A 25,351-nucleotide genomic window follows, 5' to 3' on the forward strand; every position below is an offset into this window, starting at 1 on the left:
GCTGTACTGTGCTGAACTGCGCTGTATGTTGGTTTATGTCGATTGCAGAGGTTGGAAACATTCTGATTTGTTCACAATCCTTCTAATGAAACTTAGATGCTGTAGATGATAATAATTCCAAATGGTGAAATCAGCACAACCTTCATTGCAAATGGTTGCTGTATTGTATAGTTAATTTCTACAAAAAGCAATAGCTAGCAGTGCGTTCACAGGGACGTCATTAATGGTGTTTATTTCTGACGTAGGTCTAGGTATAAGGTGGATATGGGGCAAATTCATTCTGTTACCCACAACACTGGCCACATGTCCGGATTTCCTTCAAACTGAGAAATACATCACTACTTTTTTCATTTTTGGTTTGTTCTTTTGTTCCTGGAGACACTGGGAATCCTTTGTTGGGGTCGATTATGTAACCCTTGATCAGTTAGGTGAGCTTATCGGGTGTTTTACTACATATTTGTGCAGAGGTCTTACCTCAATCTAGAGGTGGGGCGGAGGTGACGTTAAGTTCTCACTGACACGCCTACATTGTCTTGCAAAGCAGCACGTCTCACAAGCGCCCTGTGGTCTGTACGATGCATAATGAGCTATGTAAATGACGTTACCCAAGGTGCATTATGTGACCGCCTGTTCCCACTCACTGTACTGGTCCAGTAAAAGAAAGCTAACAATAGCGCCGCTAGTTCATTCTAGCCTATGTTTTGTTAATGCTGAATAATGGGGCCTGTCTCTAACAGGACGAGTCAGTGGCACAATATGAGTTTCAACCAGTACTACCAGTATGATACTAGGATATGAAGACTAGGACCAGCGAGCTCTTGTTACCACCACCCTAGCAGCAAGGAGACTGTTGATACCGTATTAGAAAAAAACCTCTTGAAGCGACCACTACACCGCAGCCATCTAGGATGTTACCATTATATATTATTAATAACATTAGACAAGATGCTGGTCAAAAAACCAAATGATAACTTTTTGTGTACACATGCATAACAGTATACACATACATAATATATAGTATCATACAAATATTACATCATTACTTTATACTTTATTATAATATATGATAAAATGAATAGTTTTGTATATGGGTGAAGTTGGCCCTTCTCTGGTGTCAGTGTTTCCATGGTAACCTTGTCTTATATCTGTGCTTTGCTGTCTTGATATTCATCAGTTCTTCTCCTCTTTGGTTTTTATGTTGGTGTTATCAGCCGTTTCTTGTTATGGGCTAATCAGTCTGCGCATTTATATTTGCGTTTTCGCAACGCTGGACATTTCTTCTACCTGTATTCATGTTTCCTCAGCCTATGGTTGTTGTTTCTTGTTTATAACCTGTCCTAAGTTGCATTTTGTGTGTTAACCGGTTCATTTATTTATTTGTTTGGTTTGATATTATGTTTTTTGTTTAATGACTTTGTCAAAGTCAAAAGTCATAGTAATTTTTTAGTACTTTAAACAACACGTCACAAAGCAAGAGCATGGGTCTAGATCCCTAATGACCAAGCCAGGGGCAACAGTGTCAAGGACAAACTCCCTAGGCGGGGTTTAGGAATAAATCTTGGGAGGACCAAGATTCATTTCCTACCTTGGGTGGCCCAGCAAGTCCATATTTATAATGTACTCAGTATTGCCCTCAAAAAATCTCACTATTAGTGTATGCGTCCGCCCATTGAGTCACTCCACATTAAGGGTTGTCACTTTGAGTGAATAACTTTGTTGTGAACAATTTATGATCATAATTTAGAGGCACTTGTATTACATTTTACACAAAAACTTTCACTATTTCAAGCATTGTTTGTAGGCAGAGTGTCTATGATTCTGAGGCTATGAATATTCATTTTTATACATTTTGAAATCCAAATAGCTCTTTGTTCTTTTTTGTTCAAATTTATTTATATAGCACTTTTTACAACACGTTGTCACAAAGCAGCTTTACAATCGTATGGGTCCAGATCACCAATGATCAAGCCAGAGGCGACAGTGGCAAAAATCACCCTATGTTGGGGATTAGGAAGAAACCTCCATAGACTACCCTAAATGCACTATAGACATATAGATAAAGCCTAAACGAATTCTGTCCTTTCTTAGATACACCTTTTCCACGATCTTCTACTTAGTCAGTGGTGCCCCAGTGACAGTGCCACCTAGTGGGCAAAGAGTGTAGTAGTTAATTTTACAGGGACAGTGTGCTACTCCTGTGTCCAACTCAATTTACCATACACAACACAGACCACATTCACACTGTATCAGACAGTTTGGATTCACTTTCCCCTACATTACCTAAAAGTCTTTTAAATCTAGTCTTTCAGTATTTTAAAATATCTTCAACATATTTTTAATTCAAATCCACACAATGTATTGCACAATTGCACATTTGAAGTTAAATGTTTTGATGAAGAAACAGCTTACTGACAGAGCATAGAACAGTCACTATACTTTCTGAGTTTCCTCAAACTTCATGTTGAGAACCTTTTTTACATTGTCAGGTTTATTTTGGTGTATTTCTGGTGATTTTGCTGACATCGGTATATGTCTCTAAAGACACTGCATATCTGCTGTGAAAATATATCTTCTGTATATAATGGATGCTTGTCAAATCTGGTGTGTCTTGTTCTGCATCACTTAACAAGTATTTAATCCCCACTGGACTACAGCTGCCTTATCAGTGGAGCTAATTAGACATGTGGGGGGGACACATATCCGGATATTTACTCCGAGTGACAGGGAGATGCCTGACACAGCGTTTCCTGCAGGTCCTGACGTGCAGCTATGCAGGGGCCTCTCTCACTGCCACAGCGTGGTGTTGGAGTGCACCACTCAAACCTACATCAGGGTGAACAGGACAGATCCTGGTGTTGGAGTGCACCACTCAAACCTACATCAGGGTGAACAGGACAGATCCTGGTGTTGGAGTACACCACTCAAACCTACATCAGGGTGAACAGGACAGATCTTGGTGTTGGAGCGCACCACTCAACCCTACATCAGGGTGAACAGGACGGACCCTGGTGTTGGAGCGCACCACTCAACCCTACATCAGGGTGAACAGGACAGATCCTGGTGTTGGAGTGCACCACCCAACCCTAGAGGAGGGTGAACAGGACGCCTCCTGCATGTCGGGACACAGAGGGCCCATCCCGGGTTGTCATCCATGCTGAATCAAGAGCTTCCATGTAAGTGTAGTATGAAAAGTATTTTAATTTAATTAAATTTAAAATATTAAGGTCAAGGGTCAAAGGTCCGATACCACTGATGTTTTGTTTTTAACATTTACGCATGAAGTACCACAAAAGTACAGTTAATCTGTGTCTAGTTTATAATGGCACTGTATTATTTTTTTATGTGTACATTTTAACGTATGTAAATGTGGCAGTTAACCAGATGACATCATTATTGAGAGTAAGATTTCAGTTCTCAGCTTTGTAGCACATCCAATCTGAATACAAACATCTGTATACCCACAGTCAGTTGGAGAGAGTAATGAAAACACCTTTTGGAAAATATAGCTCAGTTGTGGCATCTAGTGGTTAAAGTCTGACGTTCAGGCATTTCCTTAAGTATTATACTTGACTGTGTCTAGAGAACGTATGAATGATTAAGACAGAAAATCTAGAAAACTGTAGTGTATGTCAAGAGTTTTAGGAATCAGTGTCAGTCAGAATGGCTAAAGGAACATGTCAGATCTTTGACTGTTTTGTGTCTTCACTGGGCATGTGTGATTCATATCATTTATTTGTCCGGTTTTGTGATTAATATTATTTATTTGTCAGGTTGTTATTTCAAACAATTAGTTGGCAGGATTTTTTCCTTATGTATCCCACATTGCCATGTTCAACAAATAGTACTATAGGATCTCCGTGTTGACACCTTTTTCTGACCGTTGAACCCACACATGATTCATTTAAGGGTAAAGTTACATTATGTGCCATAATAAAGTTATGGGCCCCTTCATAAAAGTACATGAAATGGCTAAATAGCAGCTCCATTAAGAGAGCAACTCCCCAGTCTGCTTGTTACTGGTAAGAAAACACCAATTAGAATATACGTACATTGCGTTTGTATTTGTAGTGTTTCGTACGAGGCTATGTTAGGAGATGAACACATTTGGGTATTTCAACTAGCAAGAATAATACAAGTTTTACTGCACACACTCACTATCAGAGAAATAAGCTAATCTTTAAGGAAATATGGCTATAAACCCTCTAACTTTAGTGTTGCCCAACAAATCTCCATAGATATTTGAATGACTTTATGTATTACCCAAAGTGGCCCCTTTCACTGTGAACTATAAGGTTAATCTTAACTGAGCATCTTTTACAACAGGTTTACAAGCAATTACTGTCACTGATGGCTCATTCGGATGTCACATATTTCCACAGTTTAAGCCTTAGATGGTTAATAGAGGTAATTCAGTCCTGTACTGATCTTTCTCTACAATTCAGCATCAAATGTATTTCTGATCACCTCATTTTTCTTTGCTGTCTCTAGTATATAAACCTCCAGGTTTTTTTTATATAATATAATACATTAAATATAGTAATGAAGTCTCTAAAGAGCTTAATTTTAACTTTCTACACTAACTGGTTGTAAAGTAAGTAAACAGCAAGGCCACGCAAGCTTGCGGTCTCCTGCGATTTCTACTGTTTCAGCTTTACAGATACAGTACATATCAGCAGCACACTGATATTAAGAGTATAGCTAAACATGAGTTTTGAGGTACTTTTAGCAATCAGTTTTATTTGTTAGTCTTTACAAAATTAGGTGTTCATTAGTAGCCTTCAGCCTTCCCTGGTAAATTCATATAACAGTATGTATTGTTTAAATCTACTGATACTTTTTGAAGGTAAATTCTGCTGACAACACAACTGTGCGGCTATGCAAGATGATGCATTAATCACCAGTAGCAAAAACACACAAGACAGGACATTATGGATCTTTTTAAGTCTGTTGAGGGTTGCATGTTATCTTCTTCAAAGATGCAAGTTGAGATCATGAATATGTTTATAGACAAATATCTGCAGCATAATCTGTTAGGGATGCTGGGAAATTAAGTTAGGCCAACTACCACAACCATTTATCAACTACACATCTGTCATCCCAAACTGAACCAGAATGCTGGATTTTGAGGGCTCACCCTGAATATCTTTTCAAAAAATATTTTGAAGAATATCTTTCTAAATAAAAGGAAGACTGAATACATACATGCACACAGTATGCAGATTACTCAAATCCACAATAAAAGACATGTACATTGACATTTTGATTACCATGCCCAAATAATAGAAATAGAAAACTTGACCAATTTTCTACCAATTTTGCTACCATACAAATTCTGTTATTTGTGTCCTGAGTCATGAAAACACTGTTTTCATTTTTTTTCATACGGGGTACAAGTCACATTATTGAATTGTTTAGGAGAAATGCCCCTTCTGGCTAGTGCCACTGTTTAGCAGCTGGATAACAACTGCATGGAAGGTATTTTTTCAAATGGCAAACAAATAAGAAGTGTTTCCAAACTTTGTTTGCAGTGCACGTCGGCATATGTTGTATTGTACTTAATTGTGTGCTTGATCAGACTAAAGATATCCAAACCACTTCCATACGATGGACGTGAGGTTTCCTACATCTTCATGTTTTTGTTTTATTTAATTATATTGCCCAAAGCTTAACATAATTATTGAGGAAATATTTATCATGATTCAAATCGAGATTGTTTCAATTGCCCAGCACTATCTTCAGGGCCTTGCTCCCACCTACTGAACTACAATTCCCATATGCCCGTCTCGTAGACTCTGTTCTCTGATTCTGGTTTGCTAGCTGTCCACAGAAATTGTAAAATGGCTTTTGGTATGTGAAAGGTGCTATACAAGTCTAACTTTCTTGTTATTATTGTTGCTGTACTGTCAACAGTTGCAGAATGGCAGAAAAAGACGTTAACTGTAGCTTTCAGAATCAACATGTCACTGTTGGAACATTGTCCCCAGAAACCATGACTTAACTGAACAATCAAGGGAATCCTTAGAACCTTAACACAGAATATAGCAAATTTTGCACAGAAACACTGATGGCATTAACACTGTCATTGTGCAGGCCCTGACTCCTCCCTTTGGATGTGTTGATGTGCGTGTGTACGTTTGTCTATGTCTGTTTACTGCCGTGTGTATACATGAATGTATGTACAGTATGTGTGTGTGTGTGTGTCTGTGTGTGTGTGTTATCCGTATCACCTGTCCCTCGTCCTGTATCGGTGTTTTGCTCACCTCGTGGCAGCATCACACACTGGAATCGTACAGACACTGTAGGTGTTTATTAACACTTGTTTCATAAACACTTTTAAGGTTACCACTTTTATAACGCTTTTAGGTTTTAATTAACAGTGTACTCAAACACTGTAGATGTTTATTAACACTAAAATCATATAAACACAATGTGTAATTTGTTATTCATGTTATGTAACATTTAACTCATATCCCTTCATAACAGTTGGTGTTAACTCTCTGGACTTTTTGCTGCTTTTTGGTTGAACCATTCTGTGCATCCAAGGAGCAGACAATGAAGATTAAGATTACAGTAATAGAACTGCCTGTACAACCAGGTCTGTGAGGCTTAAAAGAGTTCAAATGTGTCTGGGAAAACTGTTTTTCTTTTTGAAACGTTCAGTATCAGTATTGCATTGCACTGTAGAATTGTATTGTAGTATTGTATTATATTGTAGTCTGCTGATGAGGACATATGATTTGGAAACGTTACCTTTGGCAAGGTTTCCAAGAGGATTTGTAATAATAATGACAGTCGTTGTCATTTTTTATAGTTTTACACTGTTAAAACATAAACAACCTGTAAAAGTGAGACCGGTAAAAATCCTTGACAAATCTAGCTGCAATATCTGTTTATTGTGTTGAGTGAATCACAAACATGATAAAGATCTTCAGTGTAATGTATCTTTATGTTCTCAAATTTTTATGACATAAAAAAAGCTAAAAGTATAAAACATAGTGAGCACTGACTGGGTACAGTGAAATAAAATCAACAGGTATACTCAATTTCAACTATAAATGTGTTTCTGCAGTTCTATGGCATAAATGAAAACCAAAGATACTCAGCCAAGAGTAAGATGTTTCATCAAAAAATAAAATGTAAAAAAATTACAATAATAAAATTCATGTCTCAAGTCTTAAAATTACATATGGCTTGACACATGTAAACAAACTGACAGATGTCAGAGTGAACTGTGCTGTTCTATTACAGATATTAACTGAGCTGAAAAAGCTCCCACAACTGCTAAGCTTTCCATTGGCGGTCAGCAGTGCTGGGGGTTGACAACCTTGGCATCATAAAAGTTCCTCAGCTTTGTAATGCAAGGTCTACAAAACATGCCCCATATTCTGCAAAACGTACATTTAAAAATTGTTTATACCAAAACGTCCATGTCATAAAAAATATCGAACATTGTACATATATGTCATGCCTGAAATTAAATGTTCAAAGCATGTGCATGCATATTGGGAACACAGGGCGTTAGCCTCATGTCTCACAGGGGCACATGTACTGGGCTGACTGGTCTGACTGGGTATGACTATACCAGGGCTCTTGGGAGCATCTGCCCACAGATACTTATGGCAACCATGGAACTTCAGCAAGATTGCTGCTTTGACAGGCTAGAAGAGGAGGTAATATCACCTGTCAGGTGTTTAGACTTATTCCTGTGGTAAAGGTCCAGCCCTAAGATGAACGGCAGAGCTGCGTTCAGTGAGTCCTCCAGGGAGAACTTCAGAACTTCAGTCTTTCTGTCTATATCACATGCACAGAGATGCACCTTGTAGGTGTAGATGCACAGGATAGGTGACAAAGATCTTTACATTATTATCTGAAAAAAAGAAAAACATGAATGAAACACGTGAACATCATATGATAAACAGAAAATGTCTAATAGTATTAATTAAACCAACTGATGACTGTCAACTGTCAGATAGGATTTGGATAATTTCCTAGTCCTTTTAATTACAAGAAAAATAAATTTGTGGTAACCTTAAAAAAGTAAAAATCTCCTTTATACAGGGTTCATATAATAAAACTCAAGGGAGTTATTAGCAACCCTCAGCACCTGACAGAATGTTTGGTTACGGTTCAAAACGTGCCTGGTCTGTATATATTTAGATGACGAGGGTACATTGTGCAACTTACAACTGAGTGTCATCTATCCTGTCGGGTTCCTCAATGGTCTCCAGTCGTCTCTTACATGCATCCATGATCTTCTTGCGAGGCCCCAGAGGGACGTGAATCCCTTTGAGGTCGTCATCTGAGCACAGAAGCAGTGCGTCCAGGTCAATCTTCTCTCTCTTAAAGATAGAAATGAACTCACTCATGCTCAGCGTGGCCAGGAACACTTCCAGGGGGTTATTCTCGGGTTCATCGTCATCATCCAGCCCCAGTTCCACCTCCTCCCAGGGAAGCTCCTGGATGTTCCTCTCCTGGAGGCTGTGGGCACTTCCAATGCTGTCGTCGTCCAGGCTGGGGGAGCGCTGCAGACGGCTTCGCAGTCGCACGTTGTGCGCCCGCCCACTGCCCGCCATGCTGCCGTCGTCTCGGGGGCCGATGCCAAACAGACCCCCGCTCACGTAGTTCCTCCGGAAGACCATGGTGCCCAGGCCGGGCCGATTGAAGAGCGAGTCGTGGCCCGAGTCCGTGCTGACCTCGGAGTAGTCCACGTCCGCCCCTTGTAGGTCCGGCTCGCTGATGGCACGTGAGAGGGCGTCCTCGGTGTCCCGTGGGAACATGTCGCGGATGTTACGCCGCCCGTGGTCCCTGGGGGTCATGTAGGTGCCCTGCTTCAGGAACATCACGTCGTTGCCCAGCTGCAAGCCAGAAAGGGAGCGGACGCTTTTCCGTCCATCCTCGTAGATCTTGAAGGTCCCGTCACCATGCTTCTTCTTCTCCAGCTTCTTCTGGATCTTTGTTTTTCCTCTGGTTGTGGCGTGGAGGGTAGCCTGGAACAAGACACGCCCCAAACATCAAGACCATAAACTCACACAGTATCCGGGCACTGAATGACCAGCGGGCCACATCTGACCTTCTGAGTATCTCTGACAGGCCCACAAAAGTAAACGTATTACACTGTGATAGGTGCACGAAATACAACTGCTTTTATTAAAACAGTTTTGTTTTTGTTTTGTAAATTGCCATCTGTCCAGTACGTTTGCTTATGCACCATCACTCAAATGTCAGCGACTGTTGGACAGCTTTCAAATTTCTGCTTAGCCCTTAAATATGTCAGCTAACGTTAAAAAAAAAGAAAGATTTATGCAAAGTGCAGAGATATACATTTTGTGTTAATGTAAATAATTATTATTTTGTAATATTATTTAAACTGTATGCAGTATGTTTTGTGCAGAACTGAGTTAAGTATATTAGTCTGGTCCATTTTGGTAATTTTTGGAAAAACGAATTGCCCACCCCAGCAATAAACCCCTCAACTCCAACACTACAAAAAACACCCCAACAACAGCATCAACACCACAGTCTCACAACACCAACACTACAGACAGAACAGACTCCTCAACTCCATCTAACACCACAAAGCATCCCAGACCATCAACTACACTCCACGCTGAGCTCTTCTCTGAGCGATGCGCATCCCTGGAGAGTGAGGCATACCTGTGAGTATGGCACGCTGGTGGCGGTGTTGAAGTGGTGTAGCCTGCGGCTGAGGGTGCTGCTGGCGTAGCTGGAGAAGCTCATGGCGTCGGAGACGGAGGCGGCCTCTGTGGCCTCCCTCTGGAACCGACGCTCCATGCGGAGGTGGTGCTTGCGCTGCAGCTTGACGCAGTCCCTGATACGCCGCTCGGCGTCCCGCAGGGCACGCTTCTTCAGCTTGTCCACCATCTTGGGGTTGAGGGCCGTCTGCTGGGCGGCGATGGAGTCCAGGTAGCGCACGCAGTCCATGTGGTTCTTGGTGGCGGCCATGTCCAGAGGCGTGTGGTAGTCGTTGTCCAGGCACCACGTGTTGGCACCAAACGACACCAGGAAGGACAGACAGTTGAGGTGGCCGTTGGCAGCGGCCAGGTGGAGTGGTGTGTTGCCCCATATGTCACATTTATCAGGGTTCCCTCTACAAGCACATCAGAGGAGAGAGACAGACAGAAAATATCCAATATAAAATTCAGACTCACAATTGCATGTTCAGGCAAAATTTTTTCGCATGTGTTTGTTACTATGCATGTATTTTCATGTCTGTGAATATGATATATGATGTTCATATTTTGTATAACAGAAGTCAAATGCTAAGCTCCTCAGGGAGAGACAGGATGAGGCTGTCAGGTGTTTACTTACAGCAGCCCCCAATTAGTCGGTCCCACCTCTACAAATCCCCAGTGCTTTGCTAATCTTGTCTGCACTGCATTCTCAAGCATGCAGATTCTTTTCACAAGACCACTAACGCACTGTACTATGTCTGAGTATTAATTCTGTTTCATTCATTGAGAAAATTTGAAATACAATAATCATTTCACAGCTTTCAGGACAATAATAACTCCCACACAGAAGCTGCACTAATACATGATTACAATACATGGCCTACAACCCTGTGACCGAAGGTTCATGTTCAATGAAGCTGAACCTGAGTGTGTAATTTGACCATCGATTTGTTCGTGAAGTGACTCTGCGAGTGTCTCCTTTCAGGGAAGACCACGGTGCTCAGCGTGATGTCACCGCGGAGTCCGTCATCCAAAGCTGATCTGCAGAAGTGAACAGCCTGGTCCAAAGCATTTAACCCTTGGAATGTCAGTATTTGGTAACCAAACCACAGATCAGGTGTCATGACGGGTCCTTTCTCCAAAGGCTGACTCAGAAAATGTGGTTACAGGAGATGTGCTCAAATAGCTTCTCATCCTTCAAGGATCATTCACTTCCAAGTTTTACATCCACGCGCTTACTGTGCCAATTTGAACCCATTCCACTTGCATATACTGAAAGACCCTTGCCGTGTTATGTAACACTGGAATTGAATATGTGAGCCACATCTCTGTGCCCATGTGTGGGGCATACCCTCACATATCATACCCTCACTATCAGTATTCTGTTGCACCTGTGACGAGTGATGATGACCGATCATTAGGTCATTAGCTTTCCAGAAACGCAGCTTTTCTTTCTCTTAAAAGATGTATCTGATGTATCTCTGAAAAGGTAGTTCTGCACTTCAAAAGTGCTTTGTCAAGTGTGCTCAAAACAAAACAAAAACTAGTGAATTTTTTTTGTTTTACTAAACTGCCTTTAGTTTCACTAAAGCTAATGAAAAAATGACAGTGAATTAAATCGTATCTTCTCACTCACTGTTTTTTTTATATCACTTAATTTCCTGTGTCCATTCTACTTTGCTAAACACATTACTTTTAAATATATGTTTTTGGTAACAGTGGAATAACTTTAGACAGCTGTGAAATCCCTGTACTCTCTTGAAAGTACAAATAGTCAGTGGAGTATTGGAGTGATGTTAACTAGTCTCTTCCCTGACTGCACAACTGAATTATTGGGAAATTAAAAGTAAACACTGACCCCAGATCAGTGATCTTACTTGGAGAAGTTTAATATATGCAACTTCTGACCTGGATCTGGCCAGGCTCTGTGGCACCTATGGAGCAGTGGATCTCATCAATATTTGAGGGGCTGCAGGCAAAGACTAGCAGCAGTGCATTATAGATGAGCAAAACTGTGAGGTTCTCACAGACGGCCGTAGCGTCGCCAAGTGCCGTGCTGGGCTTAGTCAACACTGGGATTGTCTCCCGCTGACCGAGATCATCCTGGTCTCGACCTTCTCTTCGAGATATTATCATGACATGTCTCAAATGCTCATGTATATACAGTTTTTGTAGCAGAAGGAAGGTGGGATAACACAGAAACAGGGTTTGTTTTAGGAGATGAACTACTTGATAAAAACCACATGCTCCCTGATCCACCTATCACACTCACATGTAGGGAGTTTCAAGAGGTTCGTTAGAAATTACCTTCACTTCTGAGCAAAGTGCTTTGGACTGAGGAAGGCTGACAGGTGAAATGGCGTACAGTCACACACCTAGTGTTGATACAGGTGTGCTGGAGTGAATGGTGTTGTTTGTAGTACAGTGTAGCTTAAATAAAGGGTACACTGCTAATCTACATAGCTCACATACAAGATATCAGGGTACAGAAACAACATTTATTTAAAAAGTCAGCTAAAAGTTACTAAAAGCTTACAATACCTCGGAAGCAGCCCCCCAAATTCCCAACCATATCTTGCATTGACACCATTATTGAACTCTGGCCACTAAAATAGATTGCTGCTACCATGCTATAAAGCCCCTAACCTGACAGCAAACCTATGCAATAATCTCACAAGCACTGACTGCTATATGAGCCACCATTAGCTATAAATGTCTGTCTTATGTGCTGCAGAGCATGGATGGGAAAAGCATGCTTCCCTGTGCACGGTTCTGTGCGACAACCTCGTGTGACACAAGCCTTGTGTTCAGAGTTCACATGCAAGGAAGAGTGGGAGAGGTTTTTTTTTAGCATGCTCCTTGTGTTTGCATTCACTTCCCTGTAGACAAAAGGGAATTGTACCCAGTGGCTCACGGAAGTAAAGGAACCTTAATTGGGCCCCTTGCATGCATGGAGGCATATTAACAGACATTTGGCATGGAACTGGAAGAGATAGCTAGTGCCAGACCTGCTATTGTAGCCATGCGTAACAGCCTGGACCTTTGTGGACCTGTTCTTAACTTCTTTCCTTATGGGCATGTCAGCCGGAAAGACTTTTGTAGGGTCATTAATTCATTCATTCATTAAACGATGGTCAAGTGATTGTCTGTAATTAATAAAGTGGCACTAAGGCACTTATTAGTCCTGCTGCATGAGCAGAATGAGTTAGGATATTTAAAAAAGGACTTTGAGGCACAATCTGTTGTGGAGAACTCTGGAATATTATACTGGAATGCTGGGTACATCTGCAAGGGGAAACATGAGAACTGCAAAGGGCAAACATGAACTCTAAGAATTTGTGCAACTCAAACATGAATGCCAAGAACTCACACAACTCAAACGTGAACACTGAGATCTTATGTAACTCAAATGCAAATGCTGAGAATGTGTGCAACTCAAACATGAACGATGAGAAATTTTGCAAGGATTATGCATTTGCCTTACTGCATCATTTTACTTAATGCTGAACAGGCATGTTTGTAAAAGAACAGGCACTGTATATCAGATGCACTTGATAAGAACAACCATGCTTTAGTAAAGACAGTGTATTTCTCTTGTAAAATAGAGAAATAAAACCCTTTTCGTAACTTCAATATATGAACTACGCCTATCCTGATTTTGTGATAGCTACATTTTGTGTCAAAACAACATCAGATTTGATAGGAACTTGATATCCCTTTCCTGGGAGCAGAAGGCAGTGAAATGCAATATTGGGACACCGAGAAGTAACTTCACCACCATGATGGTGGCAAACCAATATTTAATGACAGCCTCTCATAACTCACCTTCCCCAAGGTTGGATATCCCTTTACATTCCCTTCGCATTAAACACGCGCCATATTCTGGTCCAGAAGTCAACAAAAAGGTGGAACAAACGAACATATGGGAGCGCAGCCGAACTCACCCCCGGCCCGCGATGAGTCTGAGCGCCTCCAAGTTGCCGTGGTACGCGGCCCATAACGTTGGTGTCATGCCATCCTCGTCGGGGGCGTTCAGGTCCTTCCGCGTCGCCTCCTTCAGCAGGTCCAGGTAGCCATCTCGAGCCGCCCTGTGATATTTGTCATTCATGTTCATTTCGAACTTCAGCCTCCATCATTTTTCCACTTTCACTCGTTTATTTCTGGTCCGCGCTGGGAGTGAGCGCCAGCCCCAGGTCGGCCGTGGTGGGCGACATCGCCGTGCCCGCTGCTGCTGCCCAAACAGCGCGCAACGCGTTTCCACGGACACCGAAGACGCTCCGCGGCCGGAGGCGTGGTTTGAGAATCGTCGTTACTAAATCGATTATGACGACGATGACTCTGACCAATCGGCTATAAGTAAAACAGTGCGAACTATTTTAAAAAAAGATAAGAATCACTTTTCAGCGCCGAAATGCTTTCGTTCTAAACGTCTTATTTCTCTGTAAACTTTACATCATGCAGCAATTTGTGCTACTTCTTCATAATATGCAGAGGTGAACATTCCAGGTTCGGAAAGTAAAAGTCTTCACCAAGATTTTGCGCAGGCTTTCTGGATTGTGTTGATTCCACTAATTTTACCTGGCTTGCACCAATTTGAAAATCTAGCAAGCTTGAGTAAAATCCTGGTGAGGACTTTTACTTTCTGAACCTGGAATTTCCACCTCTGATAATATGTAAAACACAAACTAATCCCTTAGAACGGGAGTCAGTAGGCTAAGTACTCCTAAGAACCTCATATTTACGTACGTTATATTACTGTGCTGTAACGTTATGATTTTAATAAACAATGTCCAAACTATGCATTCAATATTTTTATAAGGAATGTGCGGTTTTTGTCTTGTAAAATAAACCTTTAAAGTATGTAGTACAAATACTTATCTCTAGATTATATCAAATTAGCCCTTCCAAAAGCATGTATAAACTCCATGTCAAGCCGTTCTCCACATATAGAGATAGCACTTACACGTGTCTAAAATGCTTGTAAAAAGGTGAAAGGTAATGTGAGAGGTTTTTCTTGGTGATTCATTTTAACTTATACTCTGAGTTGTTACAGTATCTTCTTGTTGAACAGTGTTGTATTAAGGGTGTTTTGGTTTTAAATGTTATGGTATCGATAATAGTGTCAAACCTAGTAAAAAACATCACAACATCACAAAAAGAAAAGATGGCAAACATACTATAGGAACTTTTTTATGCACATGATAGCATACCTGGACTTGAGCTTTCATTCATATAGTTATATATTTATTTAATAAATAATATGTATATAAGGAATATATCTGGCACACTACTTGTGAGAGAAACACTAGGTTCTAATAATTTTCAAAGTGGGAGTTTTAAAAGAATTTAGAGGTTCATGTAATAGAAAAATAACCTGTATAATTATGTATAATTATGATAAAAACATTTTTAAAATAACAACCAGATATATGTTATATATATATTGGGGCAGTCATGGCCTGGTGGTAGGGAACTGGTCTTGTGACCGGAGGGTGGTGGGTTCAATTCCCAGACCTGAGGCCATGACTGAGGTACCCTACCCTTGCGCAAGGCATCTAACCCCAACTGCTCCCCGGGCGCCGGGCTAGGGCTGCCTACCGGTCTGGGCACGTGTGATCCACAGCCCCCTAGTAATCACTAGTGTGTGTGTGTGTTCTGACTGCACAGATGGGTTAAAAGCGGAGGACAAATTTTGATTGGGAAAAGGAAAGCTCAGTACACTGATCAAATAAATATGAAAATTGATAAACACGTAATGTACACACACATTCACATGTCCATACACACATAAACATATACATGCACACATACAGGGGCGCAGATGGCACTGGGGACGGGGGGGGACATGTCCCCTCCAGATTTATATTGACCCCATCCGAAATCTAGCATCTACAAGCATAAACGTATATATTGTACAGCTTGGTCCCCCTCACTTCAGAATTTCCATCTGCGCCGATGCACACATATACAAACTTTTGGGAAGTTTCTGCACACAAAATAGATGGTTTGAGGAAAGAAACGAACAGGTTGATGGTAATACATAGAAACTAGCATTTTGAAAAAATCCATACTGACTTTTTCCAATTGTACACTCTGAAATAACTGTGAAGTCATGACATTGTGACAACCCTAATTCAAAATCCGAGGGCCGATAAAGTTAGACATCAACTATCACTACTCCGGGGTGTGGTGTAATCAAGCCTGTTTATAATCCTGATTATTGTACTATGGTTTCCATACTCTCAATCTACGTGCCTCAGAGAAAATACTCCCTAAATAATCCAAAAGAAAGTATTTTATTCATTTGTCTGTTTTCCATGATAAGGAAATTATGTATCACACAACAGTAAATCTGGGAGGTTTGTGCAGCATTATGAAGTATGTTAACACCATGAGATATAAAGTAACTAACACATGATCATACAGTCATATGACCATCATATAGTCACATGACTGCTTAACAATTAAAAGAAAATATACCAAGACATCCTTACCTTGCTAAGAAAACAATGCTCCCTCTGGTATTTCAATAAAAGGTCTCAATTTTAACTGATACTACTCAGTTGAAAATGTAAACATAATTCTATTTTAGCTATAATTTAGTTATTTAGAACCTATAGTTATTTTGTAATTTATTGACTATGAAAAAAATTACACATATGCTTTCTCTCTCTCTCTCTCTCTCTCTCTCTCTCTCTCTCTCACACACACACACACACACACACACACACACACACACACACACACACCCATGCACACATAAATACATAAATCATGGACTGGTTCCTAGCTGGGCTGCCCAATGAGATCAGTGGGAATAAGTGTATAAGCAAGGACAATAAACAAAGATCATTCAAAAGAAAAGGCAGAATTTCCTTTTCCATGTAAAGGTGTGACCGGTGTGTTTCTGTGTTGTGTAAAGATTATTCGCCACTTTGTAGGCGATCTTCTTTTATTGGATCAGCCACTCCTGTTAGTACAAGTACATAGAACAATGCTGAAAAACTCACTCCAGCACTGTAAAAGCATAACGGAAGAAAAGTGAGTGAAGCACAAATAATAGATTTGTGAAACATTTCCCCATCACCACCATAACTGAAATAAAATGGGTGGATAACAAATAGTGACATACCTCTCCCACGATATTAAAATGAAAAGGGGAGAGTTAAAATGGGTGGTCGCTATTTATACTTGGGGGGGAAACACCACAAAAGAAGAAAACAGAAAGGGGAGGAGTCTGGATCTCACATATTCACAACTAGATAAACAGATAAACAAATACAGTACATTTTTGTGTAATTATACACAGGTGACAGACCAACCTGGTTACAAAGGAAATGCATTTACTTAACACAAACACACACTACACTGCACACTGCAAACAAACTGAAACCAAATTCACAAATTAAACATCAGTAACAGCAGAAATATGTTATCAGCACAACCTACATTAGTCAGCATCAGCTCCAGTCCCAGTGGTGTGGGAACAGGAAGCTCAATCTCTTCAAGTCTTACTTTGCTATTTCCACCATGGGGACTTGCCTACCTAACTAGTTTAAATATATAGCTTTTCATAACATCACCAAAAACTGAGAAAGTCACGAACAAGCACACATGCTGTATGTTTTCAGCATCCACAGTGCTTCAACTCACACTTGCAAACTTGATGAAGGCACCTATAGTGTACCCTGGAATCGCCACTATATTTCAGTTATACATTTGTTATTCTTTGTAGACCACCTTTACTCATGCGGTACTGTACTGTATCTCAGATAACAGAAAGTAAAGAAATATAGATTTAGAAGATTTGGACATATAGGAATCAATTTAACTCTGTTTCCATGGTGGATATGCAGTACTGACTCTATACTGCTTTGAAGATCTTTGATTCCTTCAAGTTGCCTTAGTTGTAAGGTGTTTTGGATAAAAGAATATCACATGAGCTATGAGATGTCAAGGTTAATTTTAATCAATATAAATGATTAGTTGCATAATTTAGAAACATATATGTTATGTTTCTAAATTATGGTTTTCCTTGTATTATATGTACAATTTTGCATTATATGCAAAGTAGCTCAAAATTATAGTGGGCAGAGCTGAGTGTTTCTCAAATGTAGTAATAACTGGAAAAAATAATTTTGTCTGTATGACATACAGTGTAGGAGTTATGGACTGGAACACATTTGGGTACATTATAGCGCCACCTGTAGTCTGATCTGTTGGCAGCAGCACTACATAATGTTGGGACCACTCACCCCAAATCTTAACATGATCATGCACAGCATGATTCATTATATATAAATCCCATCTAGCTCTGGATCTCTGTCTTAGTGTTATATTTTTCCACAAAACCAAAAGGAATCTTGAAGTCATTCTGGGTACAGTTGCACCTGCTCACCTGTGGTGGCATCTCCTACTTCTTGGTCGGCATCTGACAAAACTCCACAGGCAGCTGTGGTATTATAAGAATTTGTTAGCTGAGACAAATGAAGTGATCAGTGCCTCTTCTGCTTTGGAGAGAAGGTCATGCAGTGTATGATTAGATTGCTCACATTGACCTTGTAGATGGTAGCAGGTGGGATATCCTATAAATACAGACACAATTTCTTTACGTACTTATCCATATATGTTAGGAAAAGCATGATCATAATAAGTGCAGGGTGTGTTATATCGCCTGCTGCCTGTGGTTATAGTGAAATCTGTCCTTGATTTTTCTTTTACACCAATAAGGTATTAGTCTAATGTTTTATAATATTTCATAAGCCCACATCATTAACACAATACAACCAAAATCAGGAGTATAATATCAGTACGGCCTCATGCCAAAATAAATAACAAAACAATCTAAATAGATTCCCCAAAACTAACTTCATTAAACTTAACTATCTAGAGGCACAGGTCATTTCTCCCTGTAGCTATCAGACTAAATGCCTTCAGAACTGCTTTTTTTGTACTAGTCATACTCTTTTTTAAATGTTTTTTACACAAAGACCACATCATTTGGTTCTACTATAGATACTTAAATCTGTATATATATACATATATATATATATAAATACACACACACATACACACACACACATACACACACACACACACACACACACACACACACACACACACATACACACAGGTACACATACACTCACTTGTAAGAAAAGTCATCTTTCTCAACTTGATGAAGAATGACAAATCTGTATTACAATAACAGCAGTAGTGGAGTACACGAATGCTTCTGCTGAGCTGACTGAGCACCTCACCTTACACCCATCTGAAAACACCACCTCCCACCTGAAGCTCCACCTGTGGAGGATGTGATGTCAGGTGTCTATGACCGCTGTTACCATGGTCCATTTTAACCACGGTGAATGAAAAGTTCTATCGTCTGCATGTCTAGCCCAGTTCCCTTTGTGTATGTTGATTGTTGATCACTCACTATCAGAATCTCTTTAAGCTGATCACGTCTTCTGCTGACACAGTCAGAGCTGTCAGAACTCTTTGGTTTGGACCTTTTATCATGATAATAATGTAAATGTAGATGTAGGTGATGTAGATCATTATCATTATCTTTTATTATGATAATGATCTACATACTTCTTATATGTATGTGGGACCCTTATAAATTATTGTTATATGTAGATATATTTGTTGTGTAGTATTTCTGAGCAATAATTTAGTATTATATTTTTATTATGTCCACTTATCACACTCTAATTTCCATTTGGGGACTAATAGGGAAATTAGTGTTATCTTAATCAACAGTGCTTGCTGCAGCTCATTGGCTGGTAAACCCACCAATCACATAATCACAACAAATGACAGCCATAAATTGCAATTCCACTCAATCACAGTAGATTACTGTTTACACACTGCAAATAAACTCATGTGAGAAAGCTGACCATCAGCTCCAGTGTGAGGGGGGAATGGTTTGATAGAGACACGTGAGACTCAGAGCTCACGTGTATCTCCTTTAACTATAACCATAAAAGAGACGACACGCTTACAACGTTAAAATAAAATGTATCCCACTACTTAATGGCTGTAATTGTTCACTAAATGTTGAAAGTATTTGTACATGTGATTGTTTATAATTTATAATTTATCTGGCATAAAAGAAAATAGGTGACATTGTGTTGCACTACTGCGAGAAGTTCAGCTTGTCATGTAATCGCGTCTTTGCTGAGTAGAACAACCACTAGCATTGGTTGATTGTAATTAAAGGGGATTGAATCTTACCAATGGGGTGTTACATAAAAATAAATAACGGATCACTCCTGGATCAGGCTGTGTGAGCACGATTACTCCTTTCTGACCCCATTTTTATAATTTTAACAAAATGTTCCCCGATCATTAACCAGAAACATCATATTCATCAAGTCTGACTATCCTTGAGATTTTTATGTCTATACACAGATAGTCTTCAAGCCATTATCCCATAAATACTACACATCTATGTATGATGGTGCCTTGCTATATAACTGTAGGTCTGGGAGATGTTTTTATTTATTAGAGTCATGTCCTTGCTTGCATGTCTAGTGGAACATATAAATCTTAGTGGTATGTGGGGATATAAAACCAATGAAAGAGGCAATTTTCTCACAACCTGAAGTCCTGCTACAGGCACTGCTGTAGGTGAGACCCACACACAGGTCTGTATGGAAACATTTTCAAAGCTTTTTTACAAGTCAATACCAACTGTAGTATTTCAGGTTTAAATTATCTAGAAGGCACTCTTTCCAACTTTTAATATTTATTATAATCATTTTTGTAATAACAATAAAAATATAAAATGTATAATATTTATTTAATTTTAATAAGTTGAGGTTCAGTGATCTTTCTTATCATAAGGACTGATAGGGCAACCTGAAAGTATAATTTAATAAAAGTCTAGTATTTATTGGTTTAAATGGGTACGTGGTTAAATCATTTGCTCTGTCTCCACAGACACAAAAAGGAATAGTCCAAGAATGACCTCGCTGGTTAAATAATGTTATCAAAATGGCACGCTGGCTATTGACTGGCCTGTGTTTAGTTCAAGCAGCGGTCACCTGGTATTGGAACATATATTCAAACCTCCAATATTCCACAGCTAAATCAATAGATATAAGTCTTAATTTAGTCTTTAGTTTAACATTCATTTTCAAATCTAAATGTATGGATATAAGTGTTAAATAAGAATTTAGTTATAATTCTTGGATGCGAGTTGTGATGAAAACCATCTAATGCTGTGAGATGCAGGTGAGAAAGGCGATTTGTTGGGTCTCAGGTGTTTCCATGTTTGATTGCACAACTTCTAAATATTTGTCATCAGGCCAGCTTGTAAGTGACTTTGTAATTCCAGGGAAGTGTATAAGGTGTATTTGGGAATGATTCAGCCTGTTCAACATCCCCTTCTTCAGCCATATCAAACTATTATGAGGAGTTGATTATGTCTTAGCAAGCAGACAGGGAACCTTGGTGAATATTTTTTCAACAGGACCTTGAGAGATGTTGAAAACTAGCGACTACGAATTAAAGGATTTCTTTAAAATGTACACCAATGGCTTTAGTTTTAGCCAGTGGTTAAACAGAGACCAGTGGTTTTAACACCTGTTTGTCCAGAGCGCACACTGATAATGATACAGTCTACAAGTAGTGGAAGAAAACATTAAATAATACTAAAGTTCTCTCCAGTATTTGATAGTCTGCGATTTATAAAACGCTGCACAGTACAAGTATGAAGATTTTAATTATCAAAACACCTGCTGCCAAAGGGTGTGTGGTGGTTCCTCTCTGATCTTTTTAAATCCTTTGTGAAACTGTCAGGTTCTCAGTGGTCTTCTGATATTACATCGAGACAAAAGAGCTTGAGCATGGCTCACAGCCCACCTGATATTAGTTTGAAGCAAACAGGAATGCGTGCAGGTGATGTGCCTAATAATTTTATAATATAAAATTTATAATTTTAAGTGCGAAGTTATGTCATATAACTGGAGACTTTTAATCTTGTAGGATTTTGGAGTGGGAACATAACAGAGCGACCGTTGTGCTAAATATTAATACTTATAACACTGTAACATGTAACAGGTGTTATATTCCCAACTTACCTTAACTCAATCTTTTGCTCTGACTTTGTGGTGAAATCATGTATAAATGTCATGTGATGAACATATGCATAAAATTATGTCGCGTTTGGCTCTGTGGAGTAGGGTACCTTGACAGGTCTATATGAAAAACGCATAAAATGAATTGCCTTGTCAACGCCTAGAATGACGCGTGGCGGTGAGTCAGCTGAGCGATAAAGGTTATAGGCAGGTGTAGTCAGCGCGTCTGAACGGAACATTACTGCAGCCTGCACAAAAACGCAGTTACAGATGGACTTCAGGGTGCTACACATCCATGACTTCAACGAGCTTAACTTGTCCTTCAATGGCTTATTTTTTCAACACAGTAAAATGAGTGTTAAGGATGACCCGGAGAGCGCGGGGGTCCAGATATCCACTGTGCACGCGGGAGTGCACGCGGGAGCGCACGCGGGACTGCACGGGCTGACGGGGCAGCGCTCGGCCAGCATCGCCTTGTCCTCCGGGGGCGTTTGGCAGGACAAGAGCAGTAGCTGGAGTTGGATGCTCTCCGGGTTCCTCCTGATGAACGTGGTGATCTTGGGCTGCGCGCTGGTGAGCGGCAGCGTCTTTAACGCACTGCAGGTCACCAGCGACCACGTGCAGTTCTTCCTCATCGCCCTCATGATTCCCACCGTCGTCTGGATGATCTTTTACAAAGTTTGCACGTTCCGGGAGGACGAGGCTGTTCTCTACAAAGACGTCCATGCCGGACCCGTATGGCTTAGAGGTGGGAATATGTTTCCAGCACCACTTTCCAGTTTAGATACCCTAAAGTGCGCGAGAGGTGCACTAAAAACACTAAATACTAAACATGCTAAAACTGATACTAGATGTAAAACACTACATTATTTATCATATTCAGAAAAACAGTAGGCTACCCTTAAGATTACATTACTGCACAATGGGTATTTTGTCTATTTGTCCATTATGCAGAAAATGTTTTTTAGACTTCTGTTATTTAAAAAAATATATTGATCATGATTTTTTATTTAACTAAAACTCACACATCTCCCTTATTTTACTGTACGTGAACCATGGTGCATGGCTGCTGTAGCCCTGTCTCCACCCACGCTCCACTTCCATGTCTTTCCCAGGTGGCCTGGTGTTATTTGGCGTGTGCAGCCTGATCATGGACGTGTTTAAGATCGCTCTCTACGTGGGTTACGCACACTGTGACTCCCCTGTGAAAATCGCCTTCCCAGTTGTGCAAGCCATATTTACTCTGGTGCAGGTAAACTGACCTCATGCGTACAAACACACCCCATCAACACATAATTCCCTTCTCCATTTTTATGTACGTCTGCCTTTCTTCTGTGTTTCAGACCTACTTTCTGTGGCTCCACGCGAGGGACTGCGTTCAGGTCCAGAGAATCATCACTCGGTGAGCGTGCAGATGTACAGTTATTGTAATTAAGAGAACTCTGGTGCGAGGGACTAGACTTCTCACACTTAACACACACCCTTTGAAAATAGTAGTGAATCTGGACATAAGTGAATTGGTACTATGAGCTGTGATGACACCTCTCTCTCTCTCTCTCTCACACACACAGCTGTGGGTTAATGCTTTCCTTGGCCACGAACCTCATGGTATGGATGACGGCAGTGACAGATGAATCTCTGCATCAGACGGTTTATCCCAGTGGCAATGTCAGCCACTCTTCCCATAGTCTCACAGTTAGAGGTCAGTTTTCCCATTAAGGAATGCTGTAACACTAATTATATTTAATTGCTAATATGCTCAGCTCAGCATGGCCCTTTAATAAATAGTTCTGTAGTCGGTTGCACATTTGTCTTGCTCTGTATCTGATATCCCATTTTTCCTTTGTGATTTCAGCCAGTGCTTCCAATGGAGACAACAACTGTGAGTGTAGCTACCCAGCTTGCAGTATCTTCGAGGATGCATATTACTACCTCTACCCGTTCAACATCGAGTACAGCCTGTTCGCCTCGGCCATGGCCTACGTGATGTGGAAGAACGTGGGGCGCGTGGTGGACGACCACCAGCCCCACGAGCACCGGTTCCACCTGAGAGACGTCCTGGTGGGCCCCGTGGGGGGCCTGGTGGTGCTGGTGGCCGGCCTGGCCACGTTCGTGGTCTACGAGGTGGACGTGGCGTCCGACGAGCAGCAGAAGAAGGAGGCGGCGCTCACCATCTACTACATCGCCAACATGGTGACCGTGGCGCTCATGACGGGGGTGACGGTGGCCGGATGTGTGATATACCGGCTGGAGCGGCGGGAGCACGCCCTGGGCAAGAACCCCACCCGCAGCCTGGACGTGGGGCTCCTGATGGGTGCCTCCATGGGCCAGTTCACCGTCTCCTACTTCACCATAGTGGCGGTGTTGGCGTTGGGGGTGGACGGTACGGTGAACGCGCTGAACCTGGCTCTGTCCGTGCTGACCGTGGCGGAGCTCCTGGTGCAGAACGTTTTCATCATCGAGGGGTTGCGGCGGGAGCCCCACCACGAGTCACGCCGCGCCAGCGTCTTCTCCAACCTGCTGGCGTTGCAGGCGCAGGAGGACAGGAGGTCCAGTGGCGTGCTCACGCCCCGTGGCTCCATCACCGTGACGGCCCACAAACCCCTGCCCTGGAAGAGGAAGCTGCTTAAAGAGATCTCAGCCTTTCTGCTGCTCTCCAACATCATTGTGAGTATCTTACCTCACAACCATAAATCACCTGACACGGTAGGACCATCCACCTGGTTCTAATGGCAGATATGAAAGATTATTCGATCAGTAGTGTATTTATGGGGCTTCACCGTGTAATGGTAGTATGTGTAGGTGTGTAAACCCCTCCCCTTCCGCCCCACAGCTCTGGATCATGCCCGCGTTTGGAGCACGGCCGCAGTTCGACAACCCCATCGGGACGGATTTCTACCAGTTCAACATGTGGGTGGCCGTGGTCAATGTGGGCCTGCCGTTCGGTATCTTCTACAGAATGCACTCTGTGGCCAGTCTCTTTGAGGTGTACCTTAAGTCTTAAGCATATATTACGTAGAATCTATGTATATATTTTATAAAATTTTGGAACCAATACAATGGATTTGTATAATGTGGGACCATTTAGTTTTTTTTTATTTGGATTTATTGAAGATATACCCCTGGAGAGATTAAGTAATGCAATTAAAACAAGTCAATTCTGACCTTTTTTAAAAAAATGACATGTTGCATAGATGTCGTTTGTAAGTAGTCAGAATTAATATTTTTATTTGGTAATTGAATGAACAACATTTCATCTGTGTGTGTGTCTGAATACTGTATATTATACTATGTGCACTTAAAATATTTTATAAACTGAACTGTACAATGTGTAACATTGAGGGACAAGCCTTTGTGCTTCCAGTATGAACATGAACTTTTATTAGATACATAAAGATAAATGATCTTTATGTAATTTCTCTTGACTCAGACTTAATTAATTTGAGTGTCTGCAATATCGAAACCAGAGAAGACCTCCAGGCACAGAAAATGTGCTATTGACATTAAAGAAATAATTTGCAGAACACACTGCTTTTAGACAACGTGACACACTGACACAAAAGCACCTGTATTAAA

General features: G+C 40.8%; 2 protein-coding genes across 5 annotated transcripts; one reads left to right on the top strand and one right to left on the bottom strand.

Annotated features, from left to right (window-relative positions):
- The first annotated feature begins 1,859 nt into the window (after positions 1-1,859).
- otop2 (otopetrin 2) lies at positions 1,860-25,207 on the top strand. Of its 3 annotated transcripts, none has more exons than XM_076987265.1 (7): positions 1,860-3,173; positions 22,123-22,523; positions 22,891-23,027; positions 23,119-23,177; positions 23,347-23,477; positions 23,631-24,442; positions 24,609-25,207. In XM_076987265.1, the coding sequence occupies exons 2-7, from the start codon at positions 22,127-22,129 to the stop codon at positions 24,777-24,779; spliced, it is 1,707 nt and encodes a 568-aa protein (XP_076843380.1). In that variant the 5' UTR covers positions 1,860-3,173; positions 22,123-22,126; the 3' UTR covers positions 24,780-25,207. The 3 variants fall into 3 exon arrangements, with proteins under 3 accessions (XP_076843380.1, XP_076843381.1, XP_076843379.1); XM_076987266.1 differs by lacking the exon at positions 1,860-3,173 and adding an exon at positions 21,469-21,596; XM_076987264.1 differs by lacking the exon at positions 1,860-3,173 and having other exon boundaries at positions 22,000-22,523.
- ush1ga (Usher syndrome 1Ga (autosomal recessive)) lies at positions 6,927-14,181 on the bottom strand. 2 transcript variants are annotated; one of them, XM_076997409.1, is made up of 4 exons: positions 13,637-14,179; positions 9,655-10,108; positions 8,185-8,987; positions 6,927-7,867 (listed from the first exon to the last, which is right to left on the bottom strand). In XM_076997409.1, exons 1-4 carry the CDS (start codon positions 13,804-13,806, stop codon positions 7,864-7,866), a joined length of 1,431 nt encoding a protein of 476 aa, XP_076853524.1. In that variant the 5' UTR covers positions 13,807-14,179; the 3' UTR covers positions 6,927-7,863. The 2 variants fall into 2 exon arrangements, with proteins under 2 accessions (XP_076853524.1, XP_076853525.1); XM_076997410.1 differs by lacking the exon at positions 6,927-7,867 and having other exon boundaries at positions 8,181-8,987; positions 13,637-14,181.
- Positions 25,208-25,351: the final 144 nt, after the last annotated feature.

The sequence above is a fragment of the Brachyhypopomus gauderio genome, chromosome 2 (genome assembly GCF_052324685.1).
Source record: "Brachyhypopomus gauderio isolate BG-103 chromosome 2, BGAUD_0.2, whole genome shotgun sequence".
In the NCBI taxonomy this organism is placed as follows: Eukaryota; Metazoa; Chordata; class Actinopteri; order Gymnotiformes; family Hypopomidae; genus Brachyhypopomus; species Brachyhypopomus gauderio.